Source organism: Protobothrops mucrosquamatus, unplaced genomic scaffold (genome assembly GCF_001527695.2).
Source record: "Protobothrops mucrosquamatus isolate PMUCROS unplaced genomic scaffold, P.Mucros_1.0 scaffold1465, whole genome shotgun sequence".
Lineage (NCBI taxonomy): Eukaryota > Metazoa > Chordata > Lepidosauria > Squamata > Viperidae > Protobothrops > Protobothrops mucrosquamatus.
Genome location: NW_015387643.1, coordinates 382,774 through 398,896, shown reverse-complemented (window position 1 = coordinate 398,896; position 16,123 = coordinate 382,774). Strand labels below are relative to the sequence as shown.

The following is a 16,123-nucleotide window of genomic DNA, read 5'->3' as shown; positions in this document are numbered from 1 at the left end:
CTATTCTATTCTATTCTAATTTTATTCTATTCTATTCTAAATTCTATTCTATTCTATTCTAATTTTATTCTATTCTATTCTAAATTCTATTCTATTCTATTCTATTCTAATTTTATTCTATTCTATTCTAAATTCTATTCTATTCTATTCTAATTTTATTCTATTCTATTCTAAATTCTATTCTATTCTAATTTTATTCTATTCTATTCTATTCTATTCTATTCTATTCTATTCTATTCTATTCTAAATTCTATTCTAAATTCTATTCTATTCTATTCTATTCTATTCTATTCTATTCTATTCTAAATTCTATTCTATTCTATTCTATTCTATTCTATTCTATTCTATTCTATTCTTAATTCTATTCCTAATTCTAATTCTAAACTCCGGGAAGCGCACCTGGCTCGGGCGCCGCCCCCCTTTCCCCGGGATTCCAGCAAAGGCCGGGGTGGCTGCAACAAATGCCCCCGGGGGGGGGAAGGCAGAGCAGGGGCTTCAGCCGCGGCCCCTCTTCGGACCCCGAGCGGAGGGGGGCTTCGAGCGCCTTCCACCGCCTCCCGTTCACCAGAGAGGCGTGGTTGGGCGGCCGGCCGGCAGCTGAGCCGCAGGGGGAGAAGCGCGGAGAAGAGCCGGGGAGCGCACCGCCGTCCAACAGCAGATTGCGAGCAGCCAATGCCGAGGAGGCACCGGTGGCACCAAAGTCCCGCCAGCCAATCGCCGCCCTCCGCCTCGCCCTCCGCCCCGCTGCAGCGTCACCCGGCGAGCAGCCCCCGGCAAGCGCTCGCCCGGCACGCGCGCCTTCCCCTCCGCCGCCCCTTCTGCCAAGGTCGCGCGGGAGAGCCAGCCAGCCAGCGGCGGGTTACTGCAGGTCGTGGCCGGCCGTTTAAATTCCCGGGCGAGGGCTTGGCGGAGGGACAGTGCGAAGCGCAGGCTCCAGAGCGAGCATCCCAGGACCGTCTGAAAAAGCCGCGCACTCTCGCTGCTGCTGCTGCTGTTCCGGGCGAAGGAGCTTCACCTGCGCCAGTTCGAGGGCCTGCCGACGCCATCGCAGTTTTTTTTTTTGCAGGAGGAGAGGTATGCCTTCCCTTCGGAGCCCTTAGCCGGCGAGGGAGCCCCTCTCTCCGCGCCCAGCCCGGAGGAAGAGGAGGAGGAGGAGGAGGAGGAGGAAAAGGGGGGGGGCGGGCTGCGCCATAGGATGCCCTTGCGCCGTCCTGGAGCCTTCCAGAAACAACGCCCCCCCCCGACTCCCCCGCAGGGACGTTTGTGTGTGTGTGTGTGTGTGTGTGTGTGTGTGTCCCCCTTTCAGACCCCCCCCCCCCCCTTAGCGAGCGTCCTTTACCAGCTGGGCTTTGCTTTCGCAGCGGCCGGGAAAAGGCGCCTGGCTCCCCGGAGGTGAATCCACGCCGCAGTGGGGAGGGGGCTCCCCCGGGCCGATCTGACGCTATTGCTGGGAGGGGGGGGAGTGCATGCGCGCGGGGGAGGGGGGTTTTAGGCATGCACTGGTTCTCATTTTTTGGGGAAGCTGCAAGCACTGAGCCCTCCCTCCCCCCCCCCCTTGAAAGGATGCTCCTGGGGTCGGGGCTTTCGTGGCGCATCACCCTGCGCTTTACCATAGCGTTTTACTACCAGTAGAGGGGGTTCACACAGCCGCTCAGTCTCCCTACTTTTCCCCACCTATGCCCGGGCAGTTTGCAAAGAAGCCTGTCGGGGTGGGGTGGGGGGGGGGGAAGAAAAGAGGGAACAGCCGCCTTGGATTTCTGAAATGGCGCAGCTGGAGAAACGCTCCGAGGTCGCCAGCCCCACACCCAGCGTGAGAATGGCACACCCACCGCGTTCTCAAAAGACTTGCCTTGTGCCGTGGTAGCTACAAAGCTGTTGAGGGGGTTCAGATGTCCCTCGTTTAAAATCTTCCTACGTTTCCCCACCAGCTCTTCCCTTTTGTTATTGGAGAAGCCTCCGGTTGTGTCTAATTTAGTTGATAGGCTAGGTACAGGGGTAGGCAACCTTGGCTCTTTTATGACTCGTGGACTTCAACTCCCAGAATTCCTGAGCCAGCTATGCTGGCTCAGGAATTCTGGGAGTTGAAGTCCACGAGTCATAAAAGAGCCAAGGTTGCCTCCTCTCCAAATGTACTTAGCAGCTTCACTGCAGTTTTCATGGCTGAGGAAACACCCCCCCCACATTAAATTAGACCAGAATCTTCCTTATAATTAAAGTAAGACCCTGTGAATTAACCATCATTTAAATCTAAGCCAAGCTTGAGAAACTTAAGTTCCTTCTGGTTGACATTCCTGTGCCAAAGAGAAGCAGGCAAGAGTAAAGGGGTGCCAACGTTGCTCATTTCCACAGCCTAACAACTATGTCCCCTGAACTGAAGACAACCCCCTAATTTTTCTGCCTGGCCCTTCGAGGCTTTGGCCTAGCCCTGCTACACTTGCTGAGAAGGGAGAGCAGCCTGTTCACCTGATAGGCCTGGAGACTTTTTTTTTGGCCGTGCCCAGCACTGGCACCAGCTTTCCTGAGCTGAAGGAGGCCTCAGGGCAAAAAAGGATCCAGTCTTAATTTTTGAACTGTAGTTACATAGCATTACTCATCCTTTCTGAATAACAGCACTTCACTATCTCTTAAAGATGAACGCTGGTTCCAAAAGCACTGAACATAATTTAGTGTATTAGTTTTATATTTTTGATATGGTCGAATGACTAAATAACTTTTCCATCCCATTCAGTTATAGTACAATCGTATATATATATAATCGTAAGACCTACTGAATTCCATGGGGCTTCCCTCCAGATAAATGTGTAGGCTGGAGCGTTTAAAACTGGCAATTTTAAGATGTGCGGACCTCAACTCCCAGCATGCTGGCTGAGGAATTCTGGGAATTGAAGTCCCTGTATCTTAAAGTTGCCAAGTTTGAAAAGCACTGGTGTAAAGGATTGTAGTCCTGATTAATTCAAATTTAATGTCCCTTTACATATAATATCTTACATTTTCTCTTTCTTCTTCTTCTTCTTGGGCCATATCCGTTATCGGTCGTTGCCGATCATGTTGCCGATCCTGTTTTTATCAGCAGCCGCACCAAAAAGTGCTGCTGAGTTTTGTCCAAACCAGTCCCTTAGATTTTGAAGCCACAATGTTCTTTTTCTGCCTGGACCTCATTTACCTTCAATCTTTCCCTGGAGGATTAAATGGAGTATGCCGTATTTTTCTGGGTGTCGCATCACATGTCTGAAATATTCTAATTTTTGTTTTTTAATTGTTTTGATGATTTCCCTTGGCTTTCCCAGGCGGCTTATCACCTCCTCATTTCTGATCTTGTCAACCCAGCTTATTTTCTCCAGTGTTGTTAAAATAAAACCAACCTAAATACAACCTTTCTGGTTTTCCACCTGCAAAGAATTCTGATTCTTCCTTTAGATGGAAATAGTTTTAACTATATTTTTAACTTAAAGCTGAGAGATTAATGCTCGTTTTCAGTTTTCTTCCAGCCAGCTTGGGGAGTGTCCTTGATGCAATCTAACCTCCCTTTTCTGCTTGATAGGACCAATAAGACCAATAGTAATTTCTGCATCTCATCTCAGTACCTAACAATTATGTGAGAAGAGATATTATTTCTCATATTCATTCATCTACTTTCAATCTCAATGACCCTTGAGTGGCTTCTGGCAGCATTCTTCCAGGGTCAGTTGTTCACAAGCAAGTTATTTTTTTTTTCAAATCCCCCCACTCTTGTCAGTGTTTTGGAGTGAGGTATCAAGGATAAGAATAAAAAAAAATAAAGAAGTACAGTATACTGAGGTTTCTCTAGTCAGGTGATAAAAGAGGACATCTTGTGTTCAACACCTAGTGACTTCATAAGCACATTTGTGTAATCTGTTAGTGTTTTCTTTGACTTAATGTCTATGGAAATTCTCAATCATCCAGATCATGGTTGTCCAAAAGGTGCTTTTTCCCAAAAGGCAACTTTTTCCATTGAAAAGGTTAGAACTGAAGAAGCTTGTTGGATGAGAAGCACAATGTTTTCAAAGAAAAAAAAACCAAAGTCCAGTTGCCTTTTGGAAAAAGCACCTCTGGGACGTTCTTTGGCTTGTTTTTCTCCTTCCTTATCTGTCTTGATCCTAATTATGTGCCATCAAGTTGATATCCGCTGTTAGCAAATACATAGACTTTCGCCAGGATGATCTGTTTGCATCATAGCCCTTCAGATCTTCCAATTATGCAACCATCACTGCTTTATAAGTCCATCCATCTTAGGGCTGCTCTTCCTGAAAATCACGGTAGTTCCCAGCCATGTTTTTATCATTTTATAAACCCAGACCCAGCTCAACTTGTGAATATCAACTAAGCCTAGTAAATACTATTACACAACTGGCCAACCAGTAATACACCTAGTTAAATTAGAAGGAGGCTGATGTATATTACTGAGGATATACCATTTGAATTTCTTTGCACGCAACTTTAATAAATAAAACTACAATGTGACCCAGAAGAAAATTGCATTGATTTCAATGGGATCTGCTTTTTCAGTTTCTTTATGCCTTAGATTGGATTTGTGCTATGCCTGTTAAGGAGCAAACCTGGACTTAAAATATTGTGTTTCACATTCAGATTGCGTTTGGATATTTAGCTGCTACAGATTTATGCTGTATACTCATTCTGCGTACATAACCTGAAGACCTATATTGTCCAGAACTCTTGGTATAAAGGTACATAATTATTTATTTGAAAACTTGCATTCTACCTTCTAGTGCAGGGGTCTTTAAACTTGGCCCTTTTATGACTCAAGGACTTCAACTCCCAGAATTCCTCAGCCAGGCACACTGGCTCAGGAATTCTGGGAGTTGAAGTCCATGAGTCATAAAAGGGCCAAGTTTGAAGACCCGTTCTAGTGCGTATAATTAATTAATTATATAAATGTATAGGCCACCCATCTCATTGTCTAGTGTCTATATATATATGTACCAAATAAGTGAAATGCGTAGGAACGATAAGTGAAATCTGTTATTGACTCCACTCGTGACAAAATTTCAATACTTAGCTGAGGAACGAGGGACTTCTGCTTGCATGCTCAAACTTTTTATCCTATGGAGCATTAGTTGCAATTACAGTTGGGTATCTAGCAAACTGTGTAAGTTATAATGCAAACAGTGGCCTTTAGACATGTATTTAACAGATCACAAATTGCCCATCCTTGTCTAGTCATACCATATACTGTAGCAGGGGTAGTCAACCTTGGCTCTTTTATGACTCGTGGACTTCAATTCCCAGAATTCCTGAGCCAGCTTAGCTGGCTCAGGAATTCTGGGAGTTGAAGTCCACGAGTCATAAAAGAGCCAAGGTTGACTACCCCTGCCATATAGGATGCAAGCATTCCATTGCCTTGTAGACAAGTGCCAACTTTTAAGAGTTTAAATGAAGAACCTAGAAAAGGGGAAAATGTTATTGGGTTTTGGTCAACACAGGACTTTATATGTAACTTTTTTTTCTTTATTTGCCAGGTTGCTGCAGCCCTTTCTACCATGCCTGCCTTTACTCACATTACCCAGAATGCTGTAGCTCATTCAGAAAAAGCCCATCCCACCTTTGAGCAAATGGGGTCAGAACGAGAGATGAAAGATGACATTTTTGACGCGACGTATCGTGAGAAAGAGGGTCCTAAGCCTACACCAAGATACGTCTGGAGGAACATTATTCTCATGTCTGTTCTCCATCTGACTGCTGTGTATGCCATCTGGTTCATACCTTCTGCAAAGCTACTCACTTTGGCGTGGGGTAAGCCAAAACTTCCCAAAATTTACCTTGGAAGGAAGAGTCACAGAATCATAGGCCTCTAAGGGAGCTTGGAGGTCTAGTCCAGGGGTAGGCAACCTTGGCTCTTTTATGACTCGTGGACGTCAACTCCCAGAATTCCTGAGCCAGCTATGCTTTTAGACAAGCTATGCTGGCTCAGGAATTCTGGGAGTTGAAGTCCACGAGTCATAAAAGAGCCAAGGTTGCCTACCCCTGGTCTAGTCCATTCCCCAACCCAAGGCAGGAATTGTCCAATCCTGGACAATTGTCTAAAAATAGTTATTTGGGTCAACTTATTGTCTTTGCTCCATAGGCTTCTGCTGTTTTCAGTTAGTTACTTTCCTCTCGTCTGAGCTTTGAACATCTCCCCAATACCTAGTCACATCCATCTGAATTCAGAAACACACTGTTCTAGGCAGCTACATGAATGCTCTGAGTTCAAAAACATATACAACTTTATAAGAAATACTCAGTGCTTTAGAATGTCATTGGATTTTGCTCTGTGCAAGAGAACTAGGTCTACTATGTAGTATTTAAGAATGGGACCTTGAATAATGTCTGCTGATCAATATGGACCATAGCATAGACTACTGTTTCCCCATACTCCTTGAGAGAATGTTATCAACATCTGGAGGGCCCTAAGCATAGTCAGCAACCAGGCGGATGGATCCAGTGATTTAATTCATATTTCCTTCAGGATTCACAGCAAGAAATCAGGCACTTCAGAATAGAATAGTTGGGGATAATTCTGGGAAATATCCAGCATCCTTCCTAGGATGACAAAGGTAGTTAAATGATGAATGAAATACTGTTTCCCAGATGATAAATCATTCCTAAGTTCTTCAGAAGGTGGTCAGAGAGTAAAATATTATATGTTTGTGATTTGCCTTTTAGGAATCATTTTTGAAAATCTGCTCCCTAAAATGTCTCAGTGGAGAAGTGCTTTGTCCAAGTTTTATAAAGTTCTGATGGTTGAGGGAAAGTGTAATAAGACAGAAAAGATTTGCTGTCTGTGATGTTCTTCTCCACTCAGAGTTTTTTGCTCCATGTTTTCAGAGGGCAGTTTTTAAATGACCTAATGTTGTATGGAGGTTGTCTAAAATGCAAGTGTGGTACGGTGTTTTCCACTAATCTCCCAAGAGTCTGGAGTGTAGGTGGCATACAAATATTTGTATAAATAAATACATAACTTACATATGAAGATGGTAATAATACATACATTTTTCATTGTTTATCTAGCAGCTTAACATGCCATGTAATCAACAGGCAAATAGTAAAAATGACCAGTAGTGCAGATTAATTTATTCAAATTTAAAAGAGGATAGGTAAGGAGGGAATGTGTTGGCTCTTTGTCTAAAAGCAGAAGGAGAAGGGGTATAAGGGCATCTCCTGATGGAAGCCACTCCAGATGGAAGAGGTATAAGCCACTTGAGATGGAGTTGAAGAAAATCTCCAGGGCTTTTTGAGCCCCCCTCCGACCCCCACTTTTTCATTATGTCCTCTGAAGATCAAAGTACGTGGAGGGTGGCGGGGGTGTATTGGATAGGAGTGAATAGTACATGAAGCAACTCCAGAAATTCCATCTAGTTAAGTGTTTGAACAATTTGCACAAAAGCCAATTCAAACTGAGAAATGAATTTACTTGAGAAGCAGAAATTAAAAAGAGTCACAGTGGTATAGAATATCTTAATTACAACCTTCTTTGACTCCATGTAACATTCTAAATACAGGGCTAGATAGATAGACAAAGCCACATCTCAGCCTATCTGTTTTCACCTTTATAATTTTTATCACTGGCAAGAACAATTGAACATTCAGTTAAGGCTGTTTTTTTGCCCCCTTTGGCTGCTCCAAGTCTGAACTTTGTTGACATGCATTAAAAACCGTCAGCAGAGACCCATAGTCATAACTGTATCCATGGAAAATGACCCTGTAGGGTTTGAATATTTGAAACCTGAACATTTCTGATCAAGAGGCAATCCAGACGACCAACAGTTTGACTTCCTTCTGAGAGCCACATGGATCCAGAAACTTCCTTGAGAAGTAAAAATAAATAAATAAAAAGTGGCCAAAGCTGGAATTTTCCATTACTTGGTCAAAGTAAAGATTGGGAGAAGGAAACTATATTGAAAAAATTGACAGAGAAATGGAAGTAACTTAGGAGGCGCTGAAAGTGGAAGAGGCTGCATTTGGGGGTGTCTTCAACAAGGAACAGGGAGAATGGAGGGAGGGGTGAAATGGCGAACTAGAGAGTATTAAACTCACCTGGCAGAGAAAGAAGACAACATTAGAACAGGAGTGTAATGTAGAGGCTGGCAGGCATTAACAAGGACAGGAAGGGGACAAAACATGCTATGTTTTCAGTGTGTGTAGGAAGACAGACACATTGAGAGGAGAAACAAAATAAAAGAGAAAGGATGGATTGGAGCAGGGGTCTTCAAACTTGGCCCTTTTATGACTTGTGGACTTCAGTTCCCAGAATTCTTCAGCCAGCATGCCTGGCTGAGGAATTCTGGGAGTTGAAGTCCACAAGTCATAAAAGGGCCAAATTTGAAGACCCCTGGATTGGAAGGAATTGCCCTTGCCTGCTGGAGGAAGAAGGAGATCTTGAGCAAAAGTTCCACCATTGTATCTTTGTTTTAGTTTGTAGACCTCAGCTCGGTATTCAAAACAGAGTCTTTTACTCTCCTGTTGGTTGTGCCCTGTGCAAACATACGGTAGTATCTATAGACTTCTCCTGAGACTTATCTACATTTCCAGAATATCTATGCTTCCCTCCCCCTTGCCCCTAAACAATTGTGGCTGATCCTCTGTTCCATTCTTTCTGATGTCTTCATCTGGGTTTAATACTATAATGACCATATTTCATGGAAAAAAATAAAAGGACAAACCTGAAAAAGGGGCAAATCTGAAAGAGGTTCACAAGGATAAAAAATGTGTTTTATAACTGGGCCTACAATTCAAGAGCAAAATCTAAAGGACAGCTTTCTGAAATAAAGGGCTGCCCTTTATAATAAAGGATGTATAGTCACTGGAGCTAGCACTCACAATTGAGCATCCATTATCTCTTCTTCCACTACAATAGCTGACCATTTCACCACACTGTACTTGATGCAAAGTACAAAGACTTTGACTGTGAAAACATACCACAAGATCTGGAGAATATTTGAAAGTCCAATACGGGTTGCTGGGAGGGAATCATGGCCAATTTGCTCAGAATGGAATTTAAGGAAATAATTTTCTACTTAAAGGTTGTCTTCTAAAACATAGGCAAGGTTTGGGAATGATAGCCCAATCAAATGTTCCTTTTTTTTATTTCCTATTCATTTATTTATGTAGCACTGCTTTTTTTCCTCTAATGGAGAGTTCTTACAAAAGACCTTTTGTTCTGAACAAGATGCCAGTTCTAAGTCATTTTCCTGAGAAGATGTTACCGCAAGAGTGACATCTGGTTCATGTTCAGGGTGCCATCATTATATAGATTGTCTCATTAAATGTTTCCTCTGGGAAGATAGAAGATATCCCAGTGGTATAATTTCAGTTTATCAGGAGTGAATCTGAGAACACTCTAGGAAACTAGCTCTGGGAATATCCTATGTAATCACTGCTGGAGATAATGGCAAGCATGATCTCTTTTCCTGGAAGAGCTTTGAAAAGCAACCAAAAATGGCTGTCATCAGTTCAGGTGTGTCTCCATATTACTCACATCCATATGCAGTCTGCCTTTGTCTTTGAGAATAATAAAGTAATGGAAGGGTAATATATTCAGGGAATGTTTGTTTTGAAATGGAAAATCTGGCCACCTACTATTTTGCTTTGGAGTATCATCTAGTTATTAGGTATTTTCTTGATGATAATCCTAAAGGGCCAACTGGGATTTGAAGATAGCCTAGTTTTCTACATTTTCTCTCAGCCCCAGATGTATAAATGGCCCCTTTGTTACAGTGATTTTAGCACCGTGACTTGACAAATCTTCTCAAATTATAATGTTATATGAATTTTTTAATTATAATCCACCATATGATATGTAAAACATCTGCTTCCCCAGCCCACAATGAATGCTTTTAACAGCCATAGATAGTTGTATGTTGTTGACTACCTCACCATCTTGGTTTTGTTGTTTACTTTTCTTGTTCTTTAGTTTTTAATTAATCATGTTATATATTATTGTTCGTTCTATTGCGAGTTGCCCAGAGTCAGGCAGTGCCCAATAAAATTAAAAATGTTTTATTTTGACACTTGTTCATGGTTTATTTTCTTTAGATTGCTTTTTCTTCTGTTGTTCTTATTTTAATACTTTGGTTATATATTTTTTTATCATTTAAGATAACTGTAAATCGTTTTGAATGATTTCCTGACAAAAGTGGAATACGCATTTTCTTATAAATAAAAAAGGCAATGTGCTTTGTGCTGCCTGTTGAATGTTAACTGGACAATTACCTTAGCTAGACAAACTTTATAAACATCTAGCTTTAGGGTTATTTGCTTCCTAGGACTTGCAGAACTAGAACACTAGAACATAAAATCATAAGGTTGGAAGGGACCTCGGAGATCTTCTAATCCAAACCCCTACTCAAGGCCAGGAGAGCTTATACCATCCTGGTCCAATGGTTGCCCAATCTGTTTTTGATAGCCTCCAGTGATGGAGCATCCACAACTCTGGGAGGCAAGCTGTTCCACTGATTCATTGTTTGGTCAGAAAATGTCTCCCAGGTTGGACCTCTCTTTAATAAGTTTCCTCCCATTACTTCTTGATCTGCCCTCTGCTGTTTCAGAGAATAAGTCAATCCCTTCTTCTCTCTGATAGTCCCTCAAGTACTGGAAGACAGTTATCGTCCCCCCCTAATCTTTCTCTTTAATAGGCTAGACCAGGGATAGGCAACCTTGGCTCTTTTATGACTTGTGGACTTCAGCTCCCAGAATTCCTGAGCCAGCATGGCTCAGCTTGGAAACCTCTCCCTTTTCCCTCAGCACGGCTGGCTCAGGAATTCTGGGAGTTGAAGTCCAGGAGTCATAAAAGAGCCGAGGTTGCCTACCCCTGGGCTAGACATTCTTGCCTCCCCGAATCGTTCAACTGTGATTTAGCCTCCAGATCTTTTATCATCTTTGTTGCTTTTCTCTGCACACTTTCCAGGGTTTCAACATCATTTTGTGTCGTGACTAGAACTGGATGCCGTATTCTAAGCGTGGCCTCACTAGTGCAGTATAAATTTGGTACTCTCATTTCTCGTGATCTAGATGCTCTCCTTCTGTTGATTCAGCCTAGGATTGCACTGGCTCTTTTGGCAACTGCAGTACATTGCTGGCTCATATTTAAGTGAGGGGCCAGTACAGTGGTGGGATTCAAATATGTGTGGGTGCCGCTTCTGGAAGTCCATTCTGGGCCTGGGCAACAAAAAATTAGCTACTGGTTCTGCCGAAGTGGTGCGAACGGGCTGAATCCTGCCACTGGGCCAGTAGGACATTTAGATCTCTCTCAGAGCTACTACTGTTGAGTCTGGTATCACCTTTTCTATACCAATGCATTTGGTTTTTGATGCCTAAGTTCATGCTTAACCTTACGTGTGTCCCCATTGAACTGCATCTTGTTAAATCAATCTGTTTTGTTTATTTGTATGGATGTATTCTGAGAACTGCTGACGACTCCTTCTTTTCCAAATTTATTCATTCTTCACAAATGTTTTTTGTGGGAGAGGTAACTTCCGAATAATAGATGCTTTCAGTTTGTTGCGTCAAAGGCTTCTTTCAGCAACAGGAAGCTTTGGAATGTTTTTGCTTTTAAAACCCCACATTATTTTATTCAGTATTCAGATGTAATTAGAAAGATTGCCAATTAAGCATTTCTTTCTAAGTTAACTAATTTGCAGGTTTCAATATTTACCCAGTCCTGTGAGGCTAGAAAAATTTGTAACCTTGGGAAGTTGTACAGGAAAGGAACACTGGAGTTGTTGCCGATTATAATATTGCCTGTTTCTCTTTTTTTTTCTGGGCCGAATCTTTTTTGCTTATTTTCAAATCAGTGAGATTAATGGAATGTTCAAAGTCATAAAAAATAGATGCAGCTGAAATACAGCGCTCAGATTTTGCATGTCCATTTGCTCAATGATTTCTAAAAGTAGTAATGTCAGATGAAGGCTTTCTTGACTGGCATCTGCCTTTTGTTTGGGTAGCAAGATGGAGGTTATCTAGAATTCTGTTCCCAGCTTTTCCTATTTATGAACCATTAGCAATTTTGCTAAGAATGTTAAAAGACCACTTACACCAGCCTTGAAAGATGTTTCCCTCTTCCCAAGTGATAAATAGAGGAGAACTGTGATGTGTGAAAGAAGGCTTTGACCCAGTCCCTCAGTTCCTAAGGTAGTTCAGCTAAGGTAGCATCCATTTAGGTCAGGGGTCTTCAAACCTGGCCCTTTTATGACTTGTGGACTTCAACTCCCAGAATTCCTCAGCCAGCATGCCTGGCTGAGGAATTCTGGGAGTTGAAGTCCACAAGTCATAAAAAGGCCAAGTTTGAAGACCCCTGATTTAGGTTTACAGTATTTATTTGAAAGAAAGACATTGGATGGTGAATTAGATTCTACCCGGTCTGCATCTTAGCTTTTGCAGGATTACTCCAAAAGGCTCCAGGTCAAGCCTAGTGAGTAAAGAGATGCAGTAAAATGGTCAGGATCCAGATACCTTCTGCTGACTTGAATAGGTAGGATGCCTTGTTAGCCAAAACAAACAAACAAACAAACAAAACAAGACGAAAACCTACCACCCCAAAGCCACCTGACTGGATTAAAGTGATTTATGCAAGAGTAAAATCTGAAGCCTCTTAAGGAATTACTAGGGTTAATGTTTTGTAATTTTGTCTTTGGCACGAGTGCTTACTTTGCAGGAGCTGGCATGATAATCTAATGAAAAGTGGTTTGGATGGGATAATTAATCACTTGTGATGTCAAAACAACACTTAAGTCATATAGTTCACGATAATCATACAGTTCAGACTCTTAAGAGTTCCATAGATAATGGACTTATGTCTGTAACATCTGTGATACTTCATAATAGAAGACAGGATCCGTTTCCTACACAAGGAATGTAAAAATCTTTTGTTGTGAAAGTGAATCTAGAAAGAATGTAGACAACTGTGCACTAGAGGGGATAGCTGACAAGTTGCATTGTTAGCTGAACAGAAATCCCTCTTCCATCTGATTTATATCTTTTTTAAATCTTGAAGACAGTTTTTTTTTTAAACTGGGTCTTTTTGGGGTGATGGGAGCAATACCTGAGTTATACTAAGATATCAGTTATATCCTCTTGACAGTTTTCCCCCCTCCCCTTTCTCTTCTACAGCTCTTTTGTGCTTCACCTTGGCTGGTCTTGGCGTTACAGCTGGAGCACATCGGCTTTGGAGTCACAGGTCTTACAAAGCTACGTTACCTCTTAGAATATTCTTGACTGTAATCAACTCCATGGCTTTCCAGGTAGGAAGTACGGTAGACCACCTGCAATTTGGGTCCGGGATTCTATATAGAACTTGGGATCTCATGCAGAACATGAAAGCTTCCTCCTATATCAGGGGTCTTCAAACTTGGCCCTTTTATGACTTATGGACTTCAACTCCCAGAATTCCTCAGCCAGCATCGCTGGCTGAGGAATTCTGGGAGTTGAAGTCCACAAGTCATAAAAGGGCCAAGTTTGAAGGCCCCTGTCCTATATTGTTATAAACAAGTTTCCAGTTTGCATTTTGTTTTACTTGCTCATTTTTTTAATTAATTTAAGGCTTAGGGCTAGCTATAAGCTATCATTTACCTTCCGTCAAAATTCGTGCCAATCTCCAAAACCCTTTGTCTGAATGTGTGGACAAAACATGGCTGCCAAATACTTCTGGCCAAATGCCACCAACTCTCAGTAGCCAACATCATCCTGTGATTTAGTCAGATGGGTATTATTTATTGGATTTCTATGTCGCCCATCTCACTATGCCAAGGGTAGGCAACCTTGGCTCTTTTATGACTTGTGGACTTCAACTCCCAGAATTCCTGAGCCAGCAGGGCTCAGCATGGCAACCTCTCCCTTTCCTCTCAGCATGGCTCGCTCAGGAATTCTGGGAGTTGAAGTCCACAAGTCATAAAAGAGCCAAGGTTGCCTACCCCTGCACTATACAGTGGCTTTGGGTAGCTTCCTATACAGTAAAAGCTAAAAAGTTAAAAAAAAACCCACAATTAAAATAGAATAAAAAGTTAAAAATTAAAATTAAAAAGCAAGATACTTTTGCTTACCCTAGAGCAGGGGTCTTCAAACTCAGCCCTTTTATGAGTCATGGACTTCAACTCCCAGAATTCCTCAACCAGGCACGCTGGCTGAGGAATTCTGGGAGTTGAAGTCCATGACTCATAAAAGGGCCGAGTTTGAAGACCCCTGCCCTAGAGTAAAGGATTAATAAAATATTTTTTCCTTCTTCCCTGTTCCCTAGGGATAGGCAGGAAGTAAATCTTAAGAGAGGTCCACTTTTAAACATTGTTCAAGTTATTCTCTTTGTGCTTCATCTAGAATGATATTTTTGAGTGGGCCAGAGATCACCGCGTGCACCACAAATTCTCTGAGACGGACGCAGATCCCCACAACGCAAAACGGGGCTTTTTCTTTGCTCATATTGGCTGGTTGTTGGTCCGCAAACATCCTGATGTCATCGAAAAAGGACAGAAGCTGGACTTGTCTGACTTGAAAGCTGATCAAGTTGTGATGTTCCAGAGGAGGTGAGCAAGGGGTTATGGCAGGCCTGGGAAATGAAAGGGATTTAGGAAAAGCGCGTGGCAGTGACTAAATTATAATGTCAGCTGAATTCTTTTCATCATCTGCTACAATTGCTGTCTGCTGTTGAATTGGTAATTGAGCACAAATATTTATTGCTTGGCTAGAGACTAAAATGTCTGAGCCATTACAATTCTTCTGTTGAATTATTCTTCTTTTTATTTGCTGCATATTATCTTCCATTTCATATCAGAATTGTATATGCATCAAGATGATTTATCAATTCAGAAAGTAATCCACCCAAAAATTGAACCTATGATTTCAAGAATGTTCAGTAATTATTGTGACAGCGTTCAACTCCATGAGTCAAAGGACAGCAGTTCAGATTTTTTACAGTCATAATTTTGAACATTTTTGAATGAAACTTACTAGTCTTGAAGAGGAAAGCTGTGTTACCACAGAGTGGCAAAAAATCAGAAATCTGGTAGCACGAAAGTTTAGGCCTTTTAATAAAATTTGTTAATTGGAAAAGGTGCTACTAGAGCAGTGATGGCGAACCTTTTAGAGACCGAGTGCCCAAAAACTGCCCCCGCTCCACCCCCTGCCCCATTCCCGCTCCACCCCGCCCCGCCCCTCGCTCCGCCTGCCCGCAGGGCCACTCACCCATGCAGCCCAGCAGCGCCATGGCAGCCACGCCCTCTGCCCGCATCCCGCAGCATCAACTGTGCGTGATGGGGCGTGAGGACAGAGTCTTGTCTATGCTGCCTGGCTGCCATGTCCTTCGCTGGGTTGCTCCGCATGGGCCACGCTCGGGGGCGACTGCTGGTGAGGAGGGGGTCACGGGGGGAGGCGAGGCTGGGGCAATAGACGTGTGCCCACAGAGAGGGCTCTGAGTGCCACCTCTGGCACACATGCCATAGGTTCGCCACCACTGTACTAGAGTCTGATTTTTGCCCTCTAGATCGGTATCACAAATAGTTTCTTAACTGAAAATGTAGAAATTGGAGCGCTGCTATGATTTCCATGCTGCTTCATAGTTTGGTATATTAATGCATCATTTTTTTCCTTCTCAGGCATTACAAGACCTCAGTGGTACTCATGTGCTTCTTGCTGCCTTCCTGGGTTCCTTGGTATTTTTGGGGAGAAACTTTTCTCATCAGCTTCCTGATGGCCATTTGTCGCTACACTGCAACCCTCAATGCCAGCTGGCTGGTGAACAGCGTGGCCCACATGTATGGCAATCAGCCATATGATCGTCACATCAACCCCAGGGAAAATCCCTTCGTGGTTTTTGGAGCTTTGGGTATGTACGGTGTAAGAAGCCTGCCAGGTTGAGGGTAGATGATGTGCTTCAACTCTGGTTTTTAATTTATTCTCCCATCAGGGACCCAATGCAGATCAAGACCTCTCTAGAAGGGATAGAAAAAGACCTAATCCAGTGATGGCGAACCTTTTAGAGACCGAGTGCCCAAACTGCAACCCAAAACCCACTTATTTATCGCTGGGTGTCAGGTGGGCGTGACCCACTGGGTGGGTGTGGCTGTGGTGGTCATGGCAGATTGGGTGGGTGTGGCCAAGGTGGGCGTGATCACCTCAA

General features: G+C 42.9%; 1 protein-coding gene across 1 annotated transcript in view; it reads left to right on the top strand.

Annotated features, from left to right (window-relative positions):
• Positions 1 to 1,057: 1,057 nt before the first annotated feature.
• SCD (stearoyl-CoA desaturase) overlaps positions 1,058 to 16,123 on the top strand; it is an 18,558-nt gene continuing 3,492 nt past the window's right edge. Inside the window, exons 1-6 of the mRNA XM_015822110.1 lie at positions 1,058 to 1,074; positions 4,609 to 4,706; positions 5,499 to 5,772; positions 13,126 to 13,256; positions 14,326 to 14,531; positions 15,600 to 15,829. Coding sequence (XP_015677596.1) covers positions 5,520 to 5,772; positions 13,126 to 13,256; positions 14,326 to 14,531; positions 15,600 to 15,829 — 820 coding nt within the window. The 5' untranslated portion in view covers positions 1,058 to 1,074; positions 4,609 to 4,706; positions 5,499 to 5,519. The remainder of the gene's footprint in view (positions 1,075 to 4,608; positions 4,707 to 5,498; positions 5,773 to 13,125; positions 13,257 to 14,325; positions 14,532 to 15,599; positions 15,830 to 16,123) is intronic.